At 49.1% G+C, this 25,469-nt stretch overlaps 1 protein-coding gene across 1 annotated transcript in view; it reads right to left on the bottom strand.

Moving 5' to 3' along the window:
• LOC111156495 (transmembrane protein 132D) overlaps positions 1-21,957 on the bottom strand; it is a 582,232-nt gene extending 560,275 nt beyond the window's left edge. Inside the window, exon 1 of the mRNA XM_022517432.1 lies at positions 21,879-21,957. Coding sequence (XP_022373140.1) covers positions 21,879-21,957 — 79 coding nt within the window. The remainder of the gene's footprint in view (positions 1-21,878) is intronic.
• Positions 21,958-25,469: the final 3,512 nt, after the last annotated feature.

The following is a 25,469-nucleotide window of genomic DNA, read 5'->3' as shown; positions in this document are numbered from 1 at the left end:
GATGGATGTTTGGGTGGTTGGATGGGTAGATGGATGGACAGATGGATGGTGGGATGGATAGAGGGATGGATGGATGTATAGATGGAGGGATGGAGGGACGTTTGGTTGTGTGGATGGGTGGGTGGGTGGGCAGATGAAAGGATGGAGAGATGGAGGGATGGAAGGATGAAGGGATGTTTGGGTGGTTGGATGGGTGAGTGGGTGGAGGGATGGAGGGATGGAGGGATGGATTCACAGCAGAGGAAGCACCAGAACTATCTGGCCTAACCTTCCTATTCCCAAAGGACCTCCCACGAAAGCAAACATCTAACACTGTTTACAAATGAGACCTTAAAGGGTCATCGTGTGTATGTATGCGTGCATGCCAGAAGTGCTAAGTTATTGAGTGGAAGTGTCAGTGCGTATCAGAATCTGGACTGCTCTGCTGGGCATTTCTTCTTCTGCTTCTTATCTCCCGTCTCCATCATTTGCATAATAACAGACACAACAGGTGATGAAACCATAGATCAAAGTAAGAACAAATGTTCAAAAGACAACACGGAGCGTCCAGCGGGCACCCCTCAGAAGAGCATCGGCATCTTGCCGGCTCTGGGGCTTGGCTGTGCAGGTCGGTGGGGGACAAACATCAGAATGAGGGGGGCAGGTGTCTTGTTAAGAGGATGCAGCAGCCACTGGGCCCCACCAAGGAGGGCCCATGGCAATCCCAGCAAACCTTCAAGAGACACCGGAAATCCAAACTCATGCTAATTCTTGTGATTTGAAATGTTGACAATTCAATTAAGAAAACAACAGCAAGACTCCATGAATCAAACACAACTTGTCCAGAGGCCATGTCCGACCTGCCAGCTGCGATTTTGTTAACTCTGGCCTGGAGACTTCCAAACTAATCAACATGGCCATATTCGCTCACTCGTTCCTTCATTATTTAGGGAGCTTTGAAGGCTTTCTCAGGCTATGTTCTCAGTATGAAGAGACCCAAAACACAGCTCCAGGCCTCAGATGGCCCACCATGGAGCTCCAGAAAGTAGACCAACAAGTAAAAGCACGAGCAACTCAACTTACGTGGGTCCTGGATGTTGTGTGTGAATTCTCACAACCAAAGGGCAGGCAGTGTGCCGAGAAGTGTTCACTCCATCCCAGTTACGGCTATTTGCTGATTTAAACTCAGCTGTTAGCATCCCCATCACCAAATTCTACCCTTTAGAAAGGACTTCTTGTGTTTTAGTGATGTTAGCAAAGTCCAGAGGAAGAGCAAACACATCATTGTTGCCATCTCAGCAAGAGATCTCCACTGAGAGGGTTGTTGTGAGGCTCGGTGGAGATGCTGGGTGGAGATTATGTGTTTGGCTGGCATTTCTCATGACTATTTCCAGAGCGATCACTCCAGTCCTTTGGTGAGCACATTAGTCAGGATTCTTTCAGCAGTGAATGAGAAAAACCTAGACAAAATCAGCTTAAAGGGGAAAAAAAAGGCTTTTTTGGCTCATGTACCTGAAGCTCACAGTTTCAGGCATGGCTGGACCAAGCCTCAAATGACAGCACCATGCTAGTTTTCTCCGTCTCTGTGCTGGCTACATTCCCACACTCTGTGAGGGGGATCCCAGCAGCTCCCAACACACATCATTCTTACTGCTTTTCATCCCCACAAAGTATGACCTTATCTTTTTGGTGGTTCCCACCAAAAGTCATGAGCCTGCCTCTCTTTGACTAGAATGGGGTTGGGTACCAATCAGAGACCCAGTCACTGAGCCAAGAGGATGGGTTGCAGGGACTGCCTCAGAGGTGGGCTCAGCCCACACTCACTAGACGGACTGACACAGACAAGGGGGTGGTTCCCTGAAGGAAACAGACATGGTAGGAGATGTGAGAATGGAAGCTGAGTGTGCAAACATGGTTGACACCCACCACAGTGACAGTGAATCCCCTCCCTGACCCCAGGACGAGGCATAGCTTTGCAAAGAAACAACCTCCTTCCATCCCCATCAGGAAAGGAACACAAACTGCCATTATTCCAGGGCTGTCATGGAGAGAGGAATATTCACCGTGGCTGAGACACAAACACACCCGGAGGGGCATGTTAGGGCGGGATGAAGTACACCGAGATCTCTGCACCCTTTCCCAAACCCCAGCACATGTCAGAGCCACGAATCCCGCTGATGAAGAGCAGACGCTCAGAGGCGCTTGCTAGCAGAGGGAGGCATCCACTCCTATTTTGCTCAGCTGAGAAACATCCTTAAATGCTCAGGACAAATAAGGTCACAGAGGGCCTCCTCCATCTGCCTCCTGCAGTCAGCCTGCAAACAGACATGGGTCAAACAGCAAGCACGGTGATTCAAGAACAGAGCCGAATGCTACCTGTTAGCCACACACATGGGCACGCAGGTGCACACATACATGCACACATGCACATGTACACGCACATACTGCATACACACAGCCATGTGCACATGCACACAGGACACACACGCACATGGGAACACATGCATGTACATGCATGCACGTGCATGCGTGGGCACACATGTGCACATAACATGCATACATGTATATACAGGTACACATGCATGCACACACGTACACGCAGTGCACGTGGGCATGCATACGCACACATACACGAACCTACACGTGCACACAGACATGCACACGCGCACATACACACACACAGCGATCCCCTGCAGCCTCCCCACAGAGCTGCTAGGCAGTGATGACAACCTGTTTCAGAAAGCTGACTCCTGGGTGTCTGCAGATTGGCACAGAGGTAACTGCTTCTCCTCCCAGCGCACTGGGAGAAGCTCTTCTAACATCTTCACATCAACCTCGCGCTGAAAATACATCTGTGGGACTGCCCGCATCTATCCTCCACCCTGGAGTTACGAAGGGAAGCTGGGAGCTGGATCACAGACCGAGGTCAGGGTCTGTCAACTGTGCCCCAGGAACCGAGACCATCCGTGGCCACAAAGTTTAACCAACGAGACTCAAAATGAAGAGCATCTCTATCAAGACGACTTTATGATCCATGCCAGGAAATCCCACTAGGGAAGATGAGATGGTGAAATCATAAATAACCTCGCTGTTTGCTTCAGGAAGCTTCCTGAAAACTGATTTATGTAAACAAGACATTGCTCATCTGGGCAAAGAGCCCCCTTCTCAGAACACCAGATGGCTCACCTGGGTGCAAAGCTCCCTCGTAAAACAATGGCACACATTCTCCTCAAGCCCCTCACTTGGACGGGCACCAACGCCCACACGGGAAGACTCACCTTCAAACAGCGGGGTCTCAGACCCCATGATTCTGAACATCCCTTCCTGACCTCCCTTTTCTGGAAGACAACAGAGATTCTCCACAGGTGTTTTCCTTACTGAGGTGGTTAATCTAATTAGCTTTGCTTAATGATGCAGTTACATCAGAGACCTCTGGGAGATGGATGGCTGCCACCTCCAAGCCCTTCCTGACAGTCCCTGTTGTCTTCTGCACCGCAGAGGGACTGACCCCCCCCCCCAGGCTGCATGCCAGGCTCCCAGGTCAGCTGGAAAGCCCCCTGCAGAAGGCCGAGGGGGGAAGGGAGGGGGGCCACGGCTTCTACCTCCATATGCTACGTCTGGGGGTGCTTCTTAGAAGTCAGCTCTATCTTTGTTCTTGGCAGCCCGGCTGCAAAGACTCATCCAGGAAACCAGACTGTAGGAGCATCATCTCCTCCCCTCGTCCCTTCGCCTGGAGATGACAGGGCACTCGCTGCAGGGGATCTCTGCCCCCCTCCCCTTCCCGTGTCGACTGTCAGCCTCTCCTCACGTCTTATACTGAAGCCCCCTCAAGGAAAATACTTGACATGGTTTCTGCCTTCCAGGTTAGACCCTAGGGGATACATCAAATAGTCTGCTAGAGACATAAATGTCATGAAGTCAACGTCCTTCAAGAAGACAAGACCAGAACACTGGCTCGCCTGGCCCAGAGCTTGAGGAAGAGACTCCAGATGTCCCGCAAGTTGATGCTGGTGGAAAAGGTGACCAACTCATGGCCAGACGGGGGATTCTGATAGGGATACAGAACTAAGAAAATGTCATGGAAACAGCAGCAGTAAGAAAATGAAAACTTCACACAGATACAGAAATCTTCAATGGACTAAATCTTCATGGACTAAAAAGGGCCAAAGGAGGAACTGGTGTTAGAAGAATGGGCCAATAGAAATTACTGGAACCGACATGCTACAAGAAAAAGAGTGAGAAGCAGAGCACCCAGAGCACCCAGACTGCAGGAGCCCTGAACTAGGATCCCAAGAGGAAGAGAGGGTGAAAAATAGGGAGAGGAATATCTGGAAAGAGATACGATCATCAATTTTCCAAAAATAATGAAAGACATCAAACCACAGACCAAGAAACTCTGAGAATCCCAAATGCAATTAATAAATGAGAAAAAGCACGTATTGACATGTCACCTCTGAATGGTGGAAAAAGAAAAATAAAGAGAAAATGTTCAGTGTAGCTAAAGAAAAAGACACACGACACACAGAAAAACAAAGATGAGGATTTTGGTGGACTTTCTGCTCAGCAGGGAGCCTGCTTCCCCCTCTCTTTCTCTGCCTGCCTCTCTGCCTACTTGTGATCTCTGTCAAATAAATAAATAAAATCTTAAAAAAAAAAAAAAAGAACTTAAGGGGCATTTAGCAAGACACACCTTACTCTGGAACATAAAAAATACTCAAACATATGAATGATTCACATGTATGTTCTCTGACCAAATTGGGATTAAACTACAAACAAGTATCAAAAAGGTATCTGGAGGGGCGCCTGGGTGGCTCAGTGGGTTAAGCCGCTGCCTTCGGCTCAGGTCATGATCCCAGGTCCTGGGTTCAAGCCCCACATCGGGCTTTCTGCTCAGCAGGGAGCCTGCTTCCTCCTCTCTCTCTGCCTGCCTCTCTGCCTACTTGTGATTTCTCTCTGTCAAATAAATAAATAAAATCTTTAAAAAAAAAAAAAGGTATCTGGAAAATCCTCAAATATTTCAGAAATAAACAACAAATATCTAAATAACACATGGGTCAAAAAGGAAGTCACAAGAGAAATTAAGAGAAATAGTTGTAAATTACATGAAAATAAACACATACCATGAAAGTTTGAGGGACGCAGCTAAAACAGTGCCCAGAGAAAAATTTATAGCATTAGGTGCTTTTATCAGAAAAAGAAGAAATGTCTCAAAAAATAATCTAAGCTTCCATGGGAAGAAACTAGATTTTTAAAAAAGGAAAAAATTAAAACCAAAGCTACAGAACAAAATCATAAAAATTAGCATAGAAATTAAAATGAAAAAGAGAGAGAAAAATAAATGAAAAGTTAAAGCTGGTTCTTTGAAAAGACATATTGATGAAACTTTACCAAAACTGACCAAGAACAAAGAGAGAAAAGAAACATACCACTATCACAACAATGAAATACGGGGACATCACTACAGACCTCACAGTCATGATAAAGTGGATAAAGCAATACAACGAACATTATTTCCATAAATCTGACAATTTAGATACATGGACGAACGCATCAAAAAAAACATAAACTAAAAATACTCCATATAAAATAATGTGAATAGTACTAAACCCACTAAATGAAATTTGCAATTTAAAAGCTTAAAAAAAACCTCCAGAGGGGTGCCTGGGTGGCTCAGTGGGTTAAAGCCTCTGCCTTTGGCTCAGGTCATGGTCCCAGGGTCCTGGGATGGAGCCCCACATTGGGCTCTCTGCTCAGCGGGGAACCTGCTTCCTCCTCTCTCTCTGCCTGCCTCTCTGCCTACTTGTGAGCTCTCTCTGTCAAATAAATAAAAATCTTAAAAAAAAAAAAAACAAAACTCCAGACCCAGGTGGTTTCACCAGATTATTTAAACTGAGTATGTAAAGAAGTGCTGAAATTGAATTTATACAGTCTCTCCCAAAAAAAAAGAGCAGGTGGGAACACTCCACACCTCATTCTGTGACACCAGCATGACTCGGACACCAAAACTAGTCAAAAGCAATATGTAAAAAAATAAAATTTAAAAAAAATATATATAAATAAAATATTTATTTATTTACTGTTATTATTTATTATTATTTATTATTTATATTTATATATATATTACATTATACTATATACAGTAATGTAATATAATATACCTTAGACACAAGCCCTCAACAAAATATTAGAAAACCCAATACAGCAATAAAAAAAATCATACTGCAACTAAGTTGGGTTAGTGCAAGGAATACAGGTGATTCAGTATCTGAAAATCAACATCCTCTATGATATCAACAGGCTAATTAAGAAACATCACGCAATCATGGCAGTAATAAAAGGACTGGACAAAGTTCAATATCCATTTATGATAAGTCCTCAACACATGAGGAATAGAGCAGAACTTCCGCATCTTCATAAGAAGCACCTACAAGAAACCCACAATGTCATAGTTAATGATGTAAAACTGGAAGCCAGGCAAGGATGGGAGCTATCCCCACACTTATTCAGCATCATCCTAGGGCTTCTGGCCAGTGCAAAGGGAAGGGGAGAAAGGCCTAGAGATCAAAAAGAAGACCCTAAAACTATATTTGCAAATGGCATGACTGACTGTGTGAAATATTCCCCAAGAGTCTACAAAAACAAAAAAGAAAAAGAAAAAAAACAGCTACTGAAATAAATTAGTTTAGGATATAAGGTCTGTAACAAAATCAATCGTGTTCCTATATAATTGCAATAAAGACTGTACATTCAAATCTTAAAAAGAATATTCACAATAGCACCCCAAAACATGGAACACTTTGGTGCAAATCTAAGTTATGTGCAGCCCCTGTATGCTAAAAATAACACAGTGATGATACACATCAAAGAAAACCTAAAGAAACAGATGTACCATGTTCATGGATCAGAGGTCTCAGTTCTCATTATTTCAAAGGTATATTATCTGCTGATACAACGCAAGCCCAACCAAAATCCCAGCAGGAAATTTTGTTGTTGTTGTTTAAGAAACAGACAAGTTATTTCCAAAATATATACTGCAAGTCAAAGAAACTAGAACAGCCAAAACCTATGGAGGATTCACGTGACCTGATTTCATGATTCTTTATAAAGAACGTCATCAAGACAGGGCAGTATTGGTGAAGAAATACACACACGCGTCAGGGGAACAAAGCTGAGAGCCCAGAATGTGCCTTCTGCTTACAGTCCAATGGCCCTCACAAAAACAGAAAACCAACTTAGGAAGTTAACAGTCTTTACAACACACCGTCTCGGAACAACAGGACATTTACATGCAAATAAACTGAAACTGTTATGGTGTCATTATCCCAACACCAAAACTGACCCCAAAACAGACCTCAGTGGAAAGCCCAAACCTATTAGATTTCTAGAAGAACATGTTTTGTGACTCCTTGTTTGGCAAAAGTTTCTAAGATATAAGAACGAAAGCAATTCCATAAAAGACAAAGGGAAATCGGACTTCAAAATATTTTTTCTTTGCTTTGCCAAAGACCTCTTAAAAGGATGAAATGACATACCAGAGACCAAAAAAAAAAAAAAAAACCACAACTATTTTCGAATCACACACATGATAAGAGATGTGTGCCCAAGCCATATAAAATAATCTTCAAAACGGAATAAGACAGCCCACATTAGTTGCCCGTTTTAAAACAGCAAAGGATTTGAAACGATACTTTACCGAAGAAGACACACAGATGGCAAATAAGCCACTAAAAACTGTTCAACATCATTAGTAATTAGGGAAATGCAAATGAAAACCACCATGAAATACCATTACACACATATTAGAATAGCTAAAATAACATCACAGCGTGAAAATACCAAGTGTTGGCAAGGGTGTGGAACTGTTGGAAATTTATACATCACCAGTATAAACGCCAAACGGTTCAGCTGTTTTTGCAAAACAGACTGACAGTTTATCACGTTAAACACGCACTCGGCACGTGACCCAGCCATCTTATCCCCAGTTGTTTGCCTGCAAAGAAATGGAAGCATGCATTCACACCAAAACCTGTGCACAAATACGTAGAGTGGATTTACACGTAACAGCCAAAACTATTGGCAAATCTGGTGTCTTTCATCTGGCAAAGGGGAAAACACACTCTGGTTCGTCCTACTCTAATACCCTCCTCAGTAACGTAAAGTGAGCTCCTGATATAGCCCACATTCTGGGAGAATATCGCGGGCATACTGTTAAGTGAAGGAAGCCTGACCCAAAAGGCTGCATGGTGTATGATACCATTTACAGAACATTCTGGAAAAAGCACAACTATAAATCCGTGGCTGCTGGGGGATGAGGGCAGAAAGAAGGGCCAGCTATGAAGGGTAAAAGAAAATTTGGGGGGATGATGGAAATGTTCTACATCTTCATTTTTACAACATTGTATCGTAAAAAGGTGACTCGTACTCTGTGCAAATTTACCTCAATTAACCTGACATTCACGACTTCCCAAAAATACCTTCCCTCGAGATTCTGATGGGCATGCATCCCGGATTCAGAATCACTGGTTTATCTCCACGCAGACAGATGCCCTCCGTTGATGGCTTTGCTTCATGGCGCTCAGCCTTGACATCACATCAGAGTCCCCGGAGTGGGGGGGTGGGGGGCTTTCAAAACTCCCGGCGCCCAGTCTGACCCCAGTCTGATCCCAGGCTACTCTGGCACCCCTGGTCCAAGGTGTGACTTGGGCAGCAGGATGTGGACAGCTGACTCGCATGTGGAGCCCGGCCTGAGAGCTCTTGTTCTAAACCAAGGGTCTTCCAAGAGCATTTCTCCTGAAATTCCTAAGAGAAACCTTCTCAAACGATGTACCCACTCGCACATTTAAAAACTGGTATCTGTTGTTTCCCATCAGAGTTTCAACAGTTGCTAAGGACAAAGCTTCTAGTGTATTGTAAATCTTGACATTTAAAATGAAACTGTTACATCACTCTCTTAAATATATCCATTGAAATATAAATAACAGAATGACTTGACACCCATCACCATCCATTTATAAAATCCAGAAACAGGCCCCATTAACCACCAGAAATGTGCCCTTGTTCCTCTTTCTCCTGAATGCCCTATTTCCGTTCCGGTTCTCTCCGAGAACTGTATCCTAAGGTAATAGGGCATCGTCTTGAAAATAACGTATCTATTCTCCCACTAAACCTTCTTACAACAAAAATATTTGTGGGTACGCAAGGAACAGGAACTTTTTTGCTTCTTCTTCCTGTAAGATTCGCAGAACTCAGAAATGTCTTCAAGTTGGCATTATTACAATTATGACTGTCGCATAAGCAAAACAACATAAATGCCTCCTATTTTCATAAATAATATTTTTAACAAAAAGCAATTCTTGTCTTATGAATGCGCTTCTCTTAATGAGCTATGGGGTGGTGGTGGGGGGGGTGTCCCGCTGTCTTTTTTTTTTTTCCCCAGGATTTTATTTGACGGAAAGAGACAGCAAGAGAGGGAACACAACAAGCATGGGAAGTGGGAGGGGGGAAGCAGGCTTCCTGTAGAGCAGGGAGCCCAACATGGGGCTCGAACCCAGGATCCTGGGATCATGACCTGAGCCGAAGGCAGACGCTTAAGGACTGAGCCACCCAGGCGCCCCTGTTCCACTGTGTTGATCAAAGGACCTGTCTGATTGCACCTGTGCGACAGTGAGGTTTGAACGCCTACAGGAAGCGAATTACAGGAAGACAGTAGATGGAGGGGTACCTCTCCATCGTGAAATCAAAGGTGAGAGAAAGAGAGAGAGAGGCAGCCTGACAGACAAGATGAGTGGCCTAACTATGTATTTAGAGAGATCAAGTCAAGGAGTGAATGGTACACTTTAACAGAACGTTCCGTGTCACCTATACTCAAAAAACGTTTACGTTGAAAAGCGACCGTACAAGAGGTTAAGGATTGGCACACTCCTAAGCTTTCAAACACCCCCAGTAAATTTGTCTCTGAAGGTCTCTGCCTCACACCTCCACACACACATCCTGCTTCCAGGATGCGGCTCCCAACAAACAAGGTCAAAACAACGCCTTACATAAAACCATTCGGTTCCCCGAAATTCAAGCTAATGGTCACACCACAGGACACTCTCCGCCGGCTGCCAGGGCACAGGGAGATCACCTAAATGAGGGAATGTTTTCACACTTCAAGGAACGTGGGCACTGCTGTCCACAATTCCCCACCTCTGATGGCCACAGAGCTCAGCCCCACGAAACATGGTTTCAGCCCACGACCATGGTTTCAGGACCCCCGCCCACCCGTCACCTCGCAGAAATATCAGTGTTGTTCATCCATCAACAGGAGCAGGAAAATCCACATCTTGATGACAGTCTCCCAATTCATGACAGCAGCCACAGTCCACCACTGGACACCTGTCCACTGGAAGCCACACCCCTGACATAATGAAGTACATAAGGAAAGGGACGGCCAGCCTGGGCTTCTCTATCTGTTGAAGACATAATGCACCCTCTTTCTTTGTTTTATACCCTATAGTTTCATGAGGCCTGCTTTTCGATTTAACTTGTAAAGGAATAATAACCCTGTCCTCTCCCCATCAAAAATCTCTTTACTGCATCCAAAACAATTCCAGGAAAATTACTGTAAAAGAGGAAAAGGAGATATGTGACCCAAATATACCCTACAACCTTTTTTTTTTCCCCCAAAATGAAAACACTGGGATATCTATAATTCAAGACACCTCGGAAATCGTTGTTTGCAAGTTACACTTCTTTGAATGACCTGATTCCCTAAGGTGAAGCCGGAATCCCAGAAATCAAGCAGAAGGCTCACCTGGTGGGGACGGGTGGGACGGGGGACAGGCTGAGCTGTGCATCACCCGGGTCCTGGTCAAAGCCCCATTCCCCTCCTCATGCTGACACTGCTCCCCTGAAAATGTAACTGATGTGATCCGAGTAGCTCTCTCCCTTCCAACAGAATTCCCAGGGTTTTCAGGGACCTCACATTTCAAAATATTGAATGCTTGTAAAACAAGCAATTGTGTGTTTTGATGCTTGCTTTTAACAGCACATAATGCAAATATTTAACCACAGCAGTAATTTCCATTGTGCATAGTTTTTACATCTAATTAGGGACTCCGAAAAATTATAACCATTGGAAACAAAAGCTTACATTACATTGAAACACTGGAAGGATAGAGTAACTTCTCTGAGAAGTAACTTCAACATTGAGAGCTGTCACCTGAGCAGGAATACAAAACACCCTTCAAGGTTAAATATTAGAGAACTTGGGAATATTTTCACAGCAGGTTTAGAATTACAACAACTCAGAGAATGGAATATTGTTCTTATGGTGAACGCCTGGCATCCATGACCCCTTTTGGGTAACAGTATTTAAAATGGTACGGGGCGCCTGGGTGGCTCAGTTGGTTAAGCAACTGCCTTTGGCTCAGGTCATGATTCTGGAGCCCTGGGATTGAGTCCTGCATCGGGCTCCCTGCTCGGCAGGGAGTCTGCTTCTTCCTTTGACCCTCTCCCTTCTCATGCTCTCTTTCTCTCATTCTCTCTCTCTCTCTCTCTACCAAATAAATAAATAAATAAAAATATTTTTAAAATGGTACCAGGTGATCTGGGTGGATTCCCACTCGAGGCTCCAAAGGGGGAGCTCACTGCCACAGCCTGAGCCCATCAGCCTGCACCTATCCCATCCTCCTGGGCACAGCTCATGATCCAGGGAGACTCATGGAGAAAGGTGGCCTATCCAGAGCAGGTCCAGAACTTTGATGGAACTGTTAACAGAAATGCTTTCTTTTCAGTGGGTTTCAAGTAAGGAGACATAATTCTGAGCTGGGAAGCATCTTGCCTACGTAAGGAGCACTGTCTCTAAGAATACAAGCAATACAGTTAAAGAGGAGCAGAGAGCCTCTAGGTCCTTCTGGCATCCCCTAAGCACCTGGATCAAGCCTTACCGATACCAGCATGACCGCAGAATTTCGGTTACATGAGCCATGTTTCCTTCTCCCTTCTGGCAGAGACTGTGAGTATTTACCAAACACATATGTGCTGCTCTGCACTTTCATGTTTATAAGGGCTGGTCAATGGGATGTGGGCATAAGCCGTGAAGCCGGTTCCAAATCTGGACTTTAAATGCATCCCAGGGACGCCAGGGTCACTCAGTCAATTAAGTGTCTGCCTTCAGCTTGAGTCCTGATCCCAGAGTCCTGGAATCGAATCCCTCATCGGGCTCCCTGCTCAGCAGGGAGTCTGCTTCTCCCTCTGCCTGCTGCCCCCCCCGCTTGTGCTCTCTCTCCTTTCTCTGACAAATAAATCAATAAAATCTTTAAAAAATTAATTAATCAAGTAAATAAATAAATGTGTCCCACATGATACCCTGGCCCTCTCTCCCCCTTTCTGCAATGACCTTGGGGGCCGTGTGCTCCCAACGGCTCAGCAAGGTGGACATGGGTCGGCTAGGGTCTCAGTGGATGAGAAACAAACCTTTCTCACGAGAAGCTCCTGAGAGATAGCCCCTTGCTTATGCCTGTACCGGAGCTGTTCTAGCCTCAGTAAGGTACCCCGTGGGCCACCTCTGATTTTCTTTTTTGAGTCTGCAACCAAAGCATGCCTTATTATTTATTGCTACAAAGTATTTCTTTAAATAAATAGAACTTGGGTGGAACGTCCCCAGTCAATGCATAGCTTCCTGGAGACGGTCTTACCCTGTGCTTTACATTCAGGCGGGGGTGGGAGGGGCGGCGGCAGGGGGGTCTCCCAGCCGAAGACCTGTTTTGATTTCGTCCTTTACAGCATCTATTACGTGCTGCCCAAGCACAGCGATCTAGAGGCGTTCCAGAGAGATCTAGAGTGATCTAGAGGTGTTTGGGGTGATAAAATGGAACTGTTCCTCCTTCCGAGGCCTACCGCTCTGAGAAACCCCAGGAATACTTTCAAAACCATAGAAGGCAGGGGGATCGCCCAGAAAAAACAAAAGCAAATCGGCCATTCGTGAGCACTTTACCAACACTGTGGCCAGGAATGCCCAAGACGCCTGGGAAGGGTCCTTCTGGAAAGAGACAAAGAACAAAGGTGAGACGCTCCGACAGGACTCCTGCAAGGTCCACGGTGTCACACCCTGATTCTAACAAGATGAGAATCTGTCCGGATACCAAAGACAGGAACGTGTATCACCGATTCCAGACCCCGTCGGAGGTGCCTTCCTGAGCTGAAGAGGCTGGAGTCCTCGTAAGCAGACGGGCAGGCATCTCTCGGTGCAGGGTTCCAGGGCTGGCTCAGGTGCAGGCGTTCGCGTCTCGGGGTAGCCCTGGGGCGCGGCAGCACACAGCCCCTGGGACCCCGGGGCCCCGAAGGTGGACGCCAGACCAGAACAGGATTAGGACCGTTTCCCACACCAAACTACAACCCCATGAGGGCAGAGTCAATCTCATGCTTGTTTCTGTGCCTTTGGAATCTATCTCGCCGTTAGATAAACAACGGCCCTCCATGCCCAGGGCCGGTGACGCACCTTGCTGGTTATAAATCAGAACTAGGCAGATCGAAGGCTGAACTGGAACATTTAATGCTGTGGGCAGGTAGCAAGGGTATCCTCCCTGAGCCCATCAGTCACAGAACCACGGGTTCCAAACTAGAACAGCCAGCTGTGCTCTGATTCCCCTCTGTGGTGCTGATTCCAGAACGGTGTGTCCCAGAGGGGACCTCCTCTTCCCCACCAACTAAACAGCCTCCTCCCCACCCCGTTCTTAGACACGTCGTCTTTGTCCCTCCTGGCCTGACCCCCCGGTGTCTCCATGTCCACGTCACCTGCCCACTGAGGTCCTCCCTTGCCTCCCAGGACCAATTCCAGATCTTCTCCTCTGGCTACAGACTTCGTCACCTCACCCACTCCAAACCCTCAGCCTCCAAGAGGCAAAGCCACTCACGGTGCTGGATCACACTTCGGGGGAGAACAGACCGAGCTTCGGGTCTGGTCACGGAGTCTCCAGGGACACGGAGACACTCAGCAAAGGTCGTGAGGTACCACGGATGCTGACACCTGCTGTCACCAAGGGCATCAGCGTTCCAGGGAACCAGTGCTCCCACACCTTGCTTGGACGTGTACAAAAAGGTACAGCCCTTCCAGGAAAGAGTGTGGCAGCAAAATGTCCACCCTACTCTTTGGCCTGGTAATTAAATAACCATGAGTCTGTCTAAGAACGTAACTCAAAGCAAACATTACGCACAGAGGTAATTACTTCCTTATAATAGCGGAAACCTTAACTACGTAATGCTCCACAAGAGCTAAAACCTTGGGACGCCTGGGTGGCTCAGTTGGTTAAGCAGCTGCCTTCGGCTCAGGTCATGATCCCAGCGTCCTGGGATCGAGTCCCACATCGGGCTCCTTGCTCATCGGGGAGCCTGCTTCTTCCTCTGCCTGTGCCTGCCATTCTGTCTGCCTGTGCTTGCTCTCTCTCCCTCTCTCTCTCTGACAAATAAATAAATAAAATCTAAAAAAAAAAAAAAAAAAGAGCTAAAACCTTTAAGCTATGACACCAACATTAAAAATACATTCGTAGTAGGTTTTTAAAACATGAGGAAATATTTGGATAAACATACAAGCTCAGAAAGTCCGGAACCCAAATCATGTGGACCATCTACAGTATGAACGCGACAATTTAAACAATCCACAGGAAACAAGAAGAATGAGACACAGCAAAATGGGAGACCCTCGTCCTTGGGTAGAGAGATTGTTTATTTTTACCTCTTCTTCCCTGCAAAATTAATGTGAAGTAGGTTACAAAACAGCAGTGCTGCGGGACAGAAGAAGCAGGCACGGAGGCAGACAGGAAGAAAAGACCATGGCAGGCAAAGAAGGTAAGGCCAAGGATAAGGCTGATGAGTAAGAGGCATCTCGTAAGTTCCTACACTTATGAAAGCAAATCTGGCTCAGAGAGTCCTAGGCGTTAAAGCAGAGAGAAACACTTAAAAACTCACTGACAAAATTCACGGTGTTCACAAGATAAAGTCCAAACCACTTCTCAGGATAAACACCGCTCCCACCCCCTCCCCGCAACGGGTACCGAGATTTAAGAAGCAGCTCTTAGAAAAGGCAGTTAGGAAAAGGATGGACAAAAATCCTTAAAACCCCTCTCCACTCTGCCACTCCACGTTAAGCTGGTCGCCCCAGGAACCCCGAGCCTTCTCCCACAAGCTGCTCCCGAGCTCCTGTCTGCTGCATCTCCTGGCCGGTGTCTGCGGGGGACCCTGGGATCAGCGTGCAGCAGACATCCCACTTTCCCCGCATGTTAGATGGCTCCCACCTCGGGACACGTTCGGACGGCAGTGCTGGGCACCTGCCCCTCTCGGGCGAGAACGAGCATCGCACCTGCTTTCCCAGCCAGCCTGGGATACAAACACTCACCTGGGAAGGACTGGCTTGGAGCCCTGGGGCCAGACCCCGCAGACTGTGCTCCAGGCTGACCACCCCCACCTCCACCAATCTGCCACCATCAAACAGATCACCAAACCCAGGTGCCCCACACATGTTCCTCATCATGTCCACGGGCGGGCGCGCGGTGGTTGCTGAGAGAGTGCCAACCGCAGCCCCCAGCCTCGGGGGGCCAGAACGCACATTTCTGCATCTCTGCTTCATGGGACTTCATTCCTCTTTGGAGCCCTCATTTCTCCCGGCAGCCGGACAGAGGCTCTGTCAACACTGCCCCGTTCCCATGATTCCAGGACCACGTCTAAGTTCTGGAAGGGCTCATTTCCCCTAGAGACTCTGTCATGTGTCTACATGGCATCTGGCCTCCTGCGGTCCGTCCATGAGGACCACGGCTACACCTCCACGGTCTCGACCTCAGGGCCCCCCAGGGTCACCCGTGCCACTGACCCCCACCCCTCACCAGCCACATCTGCCCCACTCGGCCGATCCGGAAACATTCCGTGGCTCCCAGCAGCTCTCTGGAGCACCCTGCCTGTTCCCCGTGCCAAAACATTTCGTCTGTATCTCCCTCCCCCGGGGGACCCCTCGAGGACCCTCCAGTCCATCTGGGAAAATCTCTCATTGTCTCCTTCAACCTGGAGCAAAGTGACTCGGAGCATCTCACAAGCACAGCAGCGTCGAAGCTCACTCTACACTCTCCTCCCTTCGCCCCCCATGAAAAATATTGTCTAGGTTGAGGAAGGACCTGGAAACGGGGCAGGTGGGATAATACGAGATCAAATCAACATCTCTCGCGGCCGCCGCGTCCTAGGAGAGTGTACCCAAGCGTCGTCCACCTGCCGGGATGGGATGGCTCTCCCCACGAGGAACATCTACAAACACAAGGACGCCAAGGACAGCTGACTGTCACCTTCTTCACTTGGTGACCAGCGCAGCCATGCTCCATCAACCTGAAAACTTACTGTTTCTCACACGCATAAAAGAACGCGATGTCACTAAGAGCTAAAAACTCTGTGACTGCCTGTTTCTGCAAATGCATATCCCCTTTTAGGGACTGTTCCCGATCGCGGCTGGAAAAATTAAGGCGGAGGAAATTAAAGAACAGGATGTTCCTTTACCCATTTGCCCAACACGGGTTTGAATTTATAGGTGCATTTTTTTCGATAAATACAGTCTTGTACTGAAAATGTATTTTCCCATAGTTTCGTCAATACTACTTTCCATTCTCCAGCTGACTGTCGTGAGAACACGGCAAGTAATACATACGACATTGGTGACATGTGCTGATTGACCGTGTACGTGATGGGTCCACGTTGGGCTACCTGCAGTGACATTTGAGGGAGTCGAAGTTACAAGTGGACTTTTTACTGTGCAGGGTGGGGGGCCAGTGGCCCAACCCTTGTGTTGTGTGGAGCGCCGACCACACATGAGGTTCAGATGGAAGGCTCTCTGCCTTCACCGGTCAGGAAGCATGGCCCCACGCAGGAACGGATTCATTTTGAGCGATTACGTAGAACCACAGACAGAACGCAAATGGGCTAACAGCGAGCGCTCATCAGAACTCAGATGCTGCCGCTTTCCGGGTAGGAGATCTCGGACAAGTTCGATACTCTCTGAGCCTCACTTTCTGCATCTGTAAGATGGGCTTTTTAACAAACTCTACCCAGTTAGGTTCATCTGAAAATTCCCCCCCAAAATCATCTTCATAAATCACTCAGCAGAGTGTCTGAATAATCCAGTAATTACTCAAGAGATTAGCTGTTGTGACTGACCAAGGTATATCCTAGAGCACGTTGAACCACCAGGAGGAAAACAGCATCAAATCGTTTTACCACTGGGCCAAGGTTCTCTTAGCGGTATTCCGTGGTCTTAAGCATGCTTGAAAATTGATTGAGCTCTTGCTATGTCCAAAGGAGCATACTATGTGCTGGAGAGAAATGGAAGCCAGATAGAAAAATACAGTGTGGCCCCTAGAGGAACTTAGAACAGGAGACGTATAGTTTCAATATCATTTTAGGATGTCACCCCCATAACAGGTTGGAAAATGGACACACAAAAGATAACGATGACTAAATCCCTTGAACCTCCGAATGTCACCTTATCTGGGGGGGAATAAAGGAAAGGGATCTTTGCAGATGTGATTGAGTAAGAAGGAAGACGGTGTGGTCCCTCAGTGTGAGAGGGTCCTTCTAAAGGGAGGCGGTGAGGGAGCCTGGGTGGCTCAGTCATTAAGTGTCTGCCTTCAGCTCAGATCATGATCCGAGAGTTGTGGGATCGAGCCCTACATCAGGCTCCCTGCTCAGCGGGATGCCTGCTTCTCCCTCTCCCACTCCCCTTGCTTGAGTTCCCTCTCTTGCTGTGTCTCTGTCAAATAAATAAATAAAATCTTCTTTAAAAATTTTTTTAAAACAAAGGGAGGTGGTGGGGGAGCAGATAATGATGTGAGGACAGAGCAGAGAGACCAGAAGCCGCCAGCCTGCACGATGGTAGGGATGCCTCCAAGATGCGAGGTCTGCAGGCAGCTGGCCACCAGAACCTGGAAGAGGTGAAACACGATGCTCTCCGGAACCTTCTGCTGACACCTTGATTTCAGCCCAGGGAGACTGATTGTGGACTTCTGGCCTCCAGAACCATGAGAGAATAAGTTTCTGTTGCTTTAAGCCACCATATATATGGTAATTTGTGGATGGATGGATGGATGGATGGATGGATGGATGGATGGATGGAAGGAAAGATGGATGGACGGATGGATGGACAGAAGGATGGATGGGTGGATGAATGGACAGACAGATAGGGGGTGGGTGGATGGATGGAAGGATGGATGGATCGATGGATAGAAGGATGGAAGGATAGAAGGATGGATGGATGGATAGATGGGCAGATGGGGGGTGGGTGGATGGATGGATGGACAGACTGATGAACAAAAGGAAGGATGGATGGATGACTGGCTGAATAAGTGAATGAGTAGCTAAATGGATAGATGAGACAGAAATAAAGGTAGTATAAGCTTCTGCAACCGGGTATTTTGGGAGTTTTTTCATTTTTTCTCAGTTTTCAGAATGGAACTAAATTAAATAGATCCTCATCCTTGGAATTCTATCTTTCAATGCATAGAAGAATCTTTTATGAAATTGTATGTGTTATTTAGCTTTATTCAGAGAAAATGAAAGTTAATGACACCCTTGTTCCCTAGCTCTTTCATGGTGACACTGTTGAAATGTAAGCAATAAAGTCTCCCTTTCTCTCTCTGTCTCTCTGTCTCTCTCTGTCTCTCTCTGTCTCTCACACACACCAACGAGCTCCCTCCTAGATACCCCCTGCTCCCGGAAAGCCTGGACAAGGTACCCCCGAAAACCCAAGCTCCTTCTAGTCCAGAGCTGTACCAGACTTTCCCTGGACATATACCCTCCAGAGAGCTGGAGCCCTGCCACCTTCTCTTCTGACCTTAATGGAAGCCAGACACACAGAAACACACTCGGCAGGAAGATACGCTAAAAAAGCCACAGCTCAGAACCTCGCCATCTTTGGCCGGGTGCAGGCAGAGCACTTTCCAGCACAGCTATGAGACAGGGTCCTTCTCGGTGCAACAGCTCCTCTCCCAGGATCCCCGGGGGCTCTGAGGACCCACTCCTCACTGGCATTTGCAGAGTTAACCCTGCAGGATACAGACAAAGGTCATGACAAACAGCCTCAGGGTGACAACCTTCTTGACCTTGTGCATGAAGACTGCCTGCTCTCTGCCCACATCCAGCGTTCTTATCCGTCTGCCTCGCCAGCTCCCGCTTCCCATCCTCCCGCCCTTCCCTCCAAAATGAACAGCAATGCCTAAAAACCCATCTGCAGGCTGGCCCAGTTCTGCTCGACACCAAGTTCCCAACAAGAGGGGTGTCTGGGGGGCATCTGCCTTCAGCTCAGGTCAGTCTGGGGTCCTGGGATGGAGCACCCGTGTTGGGCTCCCCACTGAGTGGGGGGAATCTGCTTCTCCCTCTGCCCCTCCCCCTTAGCCTTGCGCTTTCACTCTCTCTCTCTCTCCTCTCTCTCAATAAAATCTTAAAAAAAATTTTTTTTTACATCAAAAAAATTAAGGTTCCCGACAAGACTAGACCCTACACAGAAGACAAGCTCTCTGGCAATCTGACGTTAAGGCCATTCTCCAGAAAAGGCTGGGATCGTAGGACTGTGTTGCTAGGAACTTTCTGATTTCATAATACCGTCTCTAGGTCCCTGTGGATAGAAGTACAAGCAATGAAGATTTCTTTTTATTTGTTTTTCAAAAGATCTATATAAGAGTGGGTTTGCTCTGTGACCCATCACTTCCTGCTCATGAAATGTAAACATATGTGCGGTTCAAGGAAATCAGCCTGGAATTAAAATGTGCATTTCTGTTCATTCAGGGTTTCCTATTTGGAAGGAACAAAAGCAACACAGTAAAAACAGTAAGACGCTAAAGCAGACGTTTAATATTTGGAAATCATCTCAATTTTTCCATCAGCCCCAGACCAACTGGGCACTCTGGATTACCGTTGCGTGTGTGTGTGTGTGTGTGCACGCGTGTTTGTGCATTTGGCTTCCAATGAAAATCCTTTTAAATATAGTCCATACTTGATGTCAAGCCGGTTTAAAACTTTCCGGGGGGGGGGGGCGGTGTCAGAGAATCTTAGAGGGAAAGGGGATGCGAACGCAGAGAAAACAGAAGCAACCATCCCTGCATGTAGAAATCACAGCACCACGGCATTAGAAGGGTCAAACTTTTTCCTGCTCTCGGGTGCAGCCTGAAGGATCACGGGCAGACCCCGGCTCGGCCCCGAGCTTGCTCTGTCCGAAAATCCACACACAACTGATTCACTTCCCAACAGTGGGGCTGAGTTAAGGTCTCTCCACATTTAACACGCACAATCTGTCACATGCCGGGCTGGGAGCATCACATACGACCTGGGACCTCCACATCACAGAGGCCCCTGTTTTAAGGACATTTTCAGGATTTCTACTTGAAAAAGTTCAAGCATCATGAGTAATAACAGTTTTCTTCCACACTGCTCAGCCTAATAAAGAAATCAGTAACAGAACTATGTGCCTACCCGAGGAGACACGACAGTGAGGTCACAGTTACCAAGCTATTCTGTGGCTTTCTTAATAAAACCTTGTTACTGCAGCACGAAAACAGAGAAGCCTGCTCCTATTAGAAAATCAAGTGACAACCAATAAAAAGCATGCTTTCCAGCCAATATGCAAGTGTGGTGGGCTGCTGTGAGAGGATTAGGGGTTTTTTAAACCTCATGTCTGCCTGGGTTGGATCCACTGAATCCATCACCCCTTTCTTTGCTTCCTTGTGCACACCATAAATCCCAGAGGCTCTGATCCTCGGGACTGCTCCTGCTAATTAGGAGCCGGGAACCCACGAGCACATGCTCCAGAAGACTCCAGAAGCACAGTGACACCGACCCTGCCAGGCAAAGGTCTTCCTCTAGCGTCAGATCCCCTGCGCCTTAACCTCCGTGATTCCGGACGAGCTCATAGAAGAGCATTCCTGTGATTAAAAGACCCTGTGCACCATCAGTGGCTTTGAAGTTTCTGAGAGAGATCTCAGCTCCAAAATGTCATCAGACAAGTCTGTTCACAGGGATTTGGGGGCACACACTGGAGGCTGGTAAGAACCCCCACTTTCCTCCTCAAAGATTTCCCCGTAGGAAGGACGAGCTGGCAGGGAACCATGCACAAATAGAGTCCCGATCAATAAGCAGAAAGAATTGCTGGTACTTTCTACCATCTCCTGCATGAATCCCATAATTTCTCTTCAAGGAATTAGCGTCCTGAGCTTCCAGCCGGGCTGTGCCAGGGACAGGCTCGGGGTGCCGGCGGCGGAGGGGGTAGGGGGAGGGACACGGGGAATGCCTCTGCTCGCTGTTCCAGGTCAGGGCCCTGCCGGCATAACTCAGGGGACAAGTTCGGGTTTGAGGTCCGCGTGGAACCCGTGCGGGAGCGGGCGCGAGCAGCAGCCGGGGGACGGCGGCAGGGGAGAGGCGGCGCTGTCTCAGGGGAACTCGGGTCACTCTCCGAGCTAAGCGTCGGGCCCTGTGGCCAGCAGCCTCCCCGGCACTAAACATTCCCATACACGGGAGTGCTCTGCAATTATCTCCTCCCAGGTCGGCGCCGGCCCGGAAAGCCAAGTGCACATTCCAGGGCCCTTTCAGGGTTTCCAAGCCCCCTCCCCAGACCTGTAGCCCAGCCCTCCCAGAGCCCACCGCTCCTTCCCAGGTTCTCCACGGCCCCCTCCCCTGATTCAGGGCTATTTTTGCTCGCGTCCCTTGGCAGTCTCTCCCAGGGCCTCCCCGCCAAGTCTTCCGGGGAGGCACCTGCTGCAAAGGGGCCGCCCGCGCGCGTGCACACGCGCACACAGCACCCACGCCCTCCGTCCCAGCCACCCCAGCCACGCACACTCCCACACCCTCACTCCTGGCAAAGTTAGTCCCGGGCCAGAGGCGGCGGCGGCGTCCCTCACCTTTGGAGAACAGGGCGGCCAGGCTGATAAGCACGGGAGACCAGTGATGCCACGGCGTCCCCATCTCAGACGGGCACATCCCGGAGACCCGAGCGCCGCTCCTCTGCTCCCGGCGCCGTCGGGGCGCAGACCAGCGGGTCGCCAGGCCGGGACCGAGCGGGCTGCACGAGGCGAGCGCGCCTAGGGGCGCGAGCAGCCGCGGGGCCCTGCGCCCTCCGCCCGCCAGCCCATGGCCGGCCGGGCGACGACCGCGCGCGGCTCCGGACTCACTCCCCCGAGGCCGGCGCGCGCCGCAAACCCCACCCCTCGCCCCCGCCGGGCGCCTCGCTCGAGTCCGCGCGGGGTCGGCCCTTCTGCTTGGCGGGCGAGGGGCGCCTCGGGAGCGCGGGAGCCGGCTAGCGCGCGCCGGCGGCGGGGCGGCGGGGCTGCGGCGTCCCGGGCGCGGGCGGCGGCGGCGGCGGCGCGGGGGCCCCCGGCGAGCAGGCCGGGCGCGCGGGGTGGCGCGGGGCGCGCGGGCGCACGGTCCCCATGCCGCCCGCGCCCGAAGTTTGGCGGTGCCGCCCCCGCGCGCCCGTCTCCGGCCCCCGCCCGCGGCCCCGGCGCGCAGAGCGTACGGCCGGCTGGGGAGACGCGGCCCCGGCGCGCGGAGGAGCGCCCGCTGGCTCGGGGACCCGCGCGGTGGCCCCGCTCGACCGAGACCGAGCGCTGTTGTGCCCTGCACGGCTGGGGGGCTTTGCTTTCCGAATTTGTCTTTTTTTGAAAAGCCCCACCCTTTCGGAGTGACAGCCGTGAGCCCCAATCGACGAAGTAAAGCCCACCTCCCCCGGCCAGCCCGCCCCGCCCTCGCCGGCCCCCCCCCCCCATCACCACCCCGCCCCGCGGGCGAGGCTGGGAGGGGCCGCTGGGAGGCCGCTTGGAAACCCGGCGCGAGCGGCCCAACCTAGCTGCCCACCCCCCCACAGGTGGGGAGACGGCTATATGCCTTCCCTTCCCCCCCAAACCTCTGGCCAGTGGACACAAAGGTCGCCGCGGAGGGTCCCTCAGCCCGCACTGGGCTTTCCGGACCAGTTCTGAGCAGGAAGGCCTCGGACACGCCGTCCCGGCCCCCAGCCCGGATCCCGGAATGGCCACCAAGTCAGGGATCCTGAAAGAATTCCATCTTGCCCTCCGCTGGCCCATCCGCATCTGGGGATGGCCCGGTGGAGGGCCAACGTGGCCTTGAGAAGAAAACAGACAAGGTTCTTGGTTTCTACCTTCCTGAATCCCTGATTAAGACAACCCGGGAACCGAGATCACTGAGCAGCGTCCTGCGATTTAAATGCAAGGACTCCTGGGCTCCCTGCGAGCTTTTGAATTAACCAGATCAAAATCCGAGCGAAAGCATCCTGAGTGTTTACAAAATATTGTTAGACGACAGCCGCGAAATCAAAGGAGGTGAGTTTACCCAGGAGGTAAAAATGGGTCATTATCATCTGACTAAGAGAGCGACAGCTGTTTTACTCCAGATGCCCCTGGTTGCAAAAATGTACCAGAGCTTGAACAGTTTTTAGCTTTCAAAGTTTCCAGGAAGATCAGACAAGCAAGTGTGGCTCTGCAAAGGACTGTCTCTCCGGCTTTCACTCTCTCTGAGACCTGCAAGTCTTCTCGATTCTGCATTTACTCTTCTAATGTATGTCCCGTCTTCCTGTTTTTCTTTTGTTTATTTCTTAAACGTGGGCCTCTTCTCTTTGGGGCTCCTATAAAATTGTAGAGAGCTAATGCAGCAGGAGTGAAAGAGATGATGTATGTCAGCACTTCCGGAACTTGAGAAAATATTAACATCCCTCTGGAAGCTTCGGAGCGGCCCTCCCCCCTGCCCAGTGCAGAGCCCACCCGGAACCCTCCAATGAGGCAGGTTTGGATGGTACTTAAAACACTTCATTAACAGGGGCGCCTGGGTGGCTCAGTGGGTTAAGCCTCTGCCTTCAGCTCAGGTCGTGATCTCAGGGTCCTGAGATTGAGCCCCGCATCGGACTCGGCGAGGAGCCTGCTTCCCCTTCCCTCTCTGCCTGACTCTCTGCCTACTTGTGATCTCTCTCTGTCAAATAAATAAATAAAATCTTAAAAAAAACACTTCATTAACAGGCTCCTGGGGAAGGTCACGCATCTTGTCCCAGGACCCCTGCCTCCTTCATTATGTCCTTCACCTCCAAATTGGGGGAAACTGGGGTTTAACCCCCTGCACACCTTCGCCGGGGCTCCCCCTGGTTGGCCCAGAGTCTGTATTAAAGGCCAACTCCAGGCCGCCAGGGTCGGTCTTAATGTGAAACAGAGTTTATTTTTTTGTAGCATTTCCCAAACTTATAGACGAGAATTCGTGTTCCCTGTTCTTTATGGAAAACAATCCCTTTATATTCCTAAATCAAATTAAGATTTTTTTTTCACCCAGAATTGCCGTCATCAGATGCTCCTTTTGGGGGGAGGGGTTGGGGAGGGGTGTCATTGCAGAAGATCTATCTGTGTCCTTAGGATGAAAGCTGGCTGATGGCTTCCAGCTCCTGCCTGGGGTTGTGAACCATTTCCCTATTATGCGTGGCAAAGTTTTTTTTCCTATTCTTTGCTGTGGAAGCTTTGGGGGGAGCTACAACTCCAGAAACCTGATCAGTGGCTAAAATAAAATACAAGAATGGCTTCTCCAGTGTGCTGGTTGAGCGAAGACAACTAATCTTCTTTGGGTAATTAGCACAACTAATCGTTGTGCTGGAGAAGCCCTGAAGAAGCTTCCAGGCCTGCCAGGTCCCAGGCTGCCGCCATGCTTCTGGGACAACATCCCATCTGAAGCTCCTGCTTTGTTTCTCTCCAATTAATTGTAAGGTTACAATTACTTGTATAGTTGCTTTTCTGCAAGAATATGGGTTTCATCTGCAGGGCCATAAATCAATGCATAAGCCTAATTTTGTCAGTAATTAAATAGTACTAATTGTTGTGCTGTGTGGATTATGCTGTTACGTAAGGCACTGTGGGGTCGCTGTCTTTCAAGAAAATACGATGAGGTGCTGGCTTTGTCGGGGGCGGGGGCTGGTAATGGTGGGAAGGAGCCTGCGGGACTTCAGTGTGGAAGGGAATTACGCCAGCGGTGGTGGGGAAGGTGCGTTTAGGTGCTGAAAGATGGGGCCGTATTTCAAACTGGACCTTCTCCTCCAGTTCCTCCAGTGGCATCAGAGAGAAAGGCTCAAACTGCCACAAACTGTTGATAGTTGCAAGTGCCCTTGCTTTTAAAATAGAGGAACTAGGATGCCTGGGTGGCTCAGTCAGTTAAGCAACTGCCTTCCGCTCAGGTCACGATCCTGGGATCCCAGGAACGAGCCCTGCATCGGGCTCCCAGCTCAGCGGGGAGTCTGCTTCTCCCTCTGAACCTCCCCCTCTCATGCTCTCTCTCTGTCTCAAATAAATAAATTAAAATGTTTTAAAAAATAAAATAAAATAGAGGAAACATCTTTCTGTTCAGAGGGAGGCCATCTAACTAGAATGTATTAACGTTGCTGTATTTTTGCTCTGATTATCCATATTTTTACTGTCCCACTTTCCCGTTACCTTGCTGGTATGTTTCCT

The sequence above is a fragment of the Enhydra lutris genome, unplaced genomic scaffold (genome assembly GCF_002288905.1).
Source record: "Enhydra lutris kenyoni isolate GAN:26980312 unplaced genomic scaffold, ASM228890v2 scaffoldscaffold46, whole genome shotgun sequence".
NCBI lineage: Eukaryota > Metazoa > Chordata > Mammalia > Carnivora > Mustelidae > Enhydra > Enhydra lutris.
Note: the sequence above shows the minus strand (reverse complement) of the source record. Positions and strands in the feature narration are given on the sequence as shown.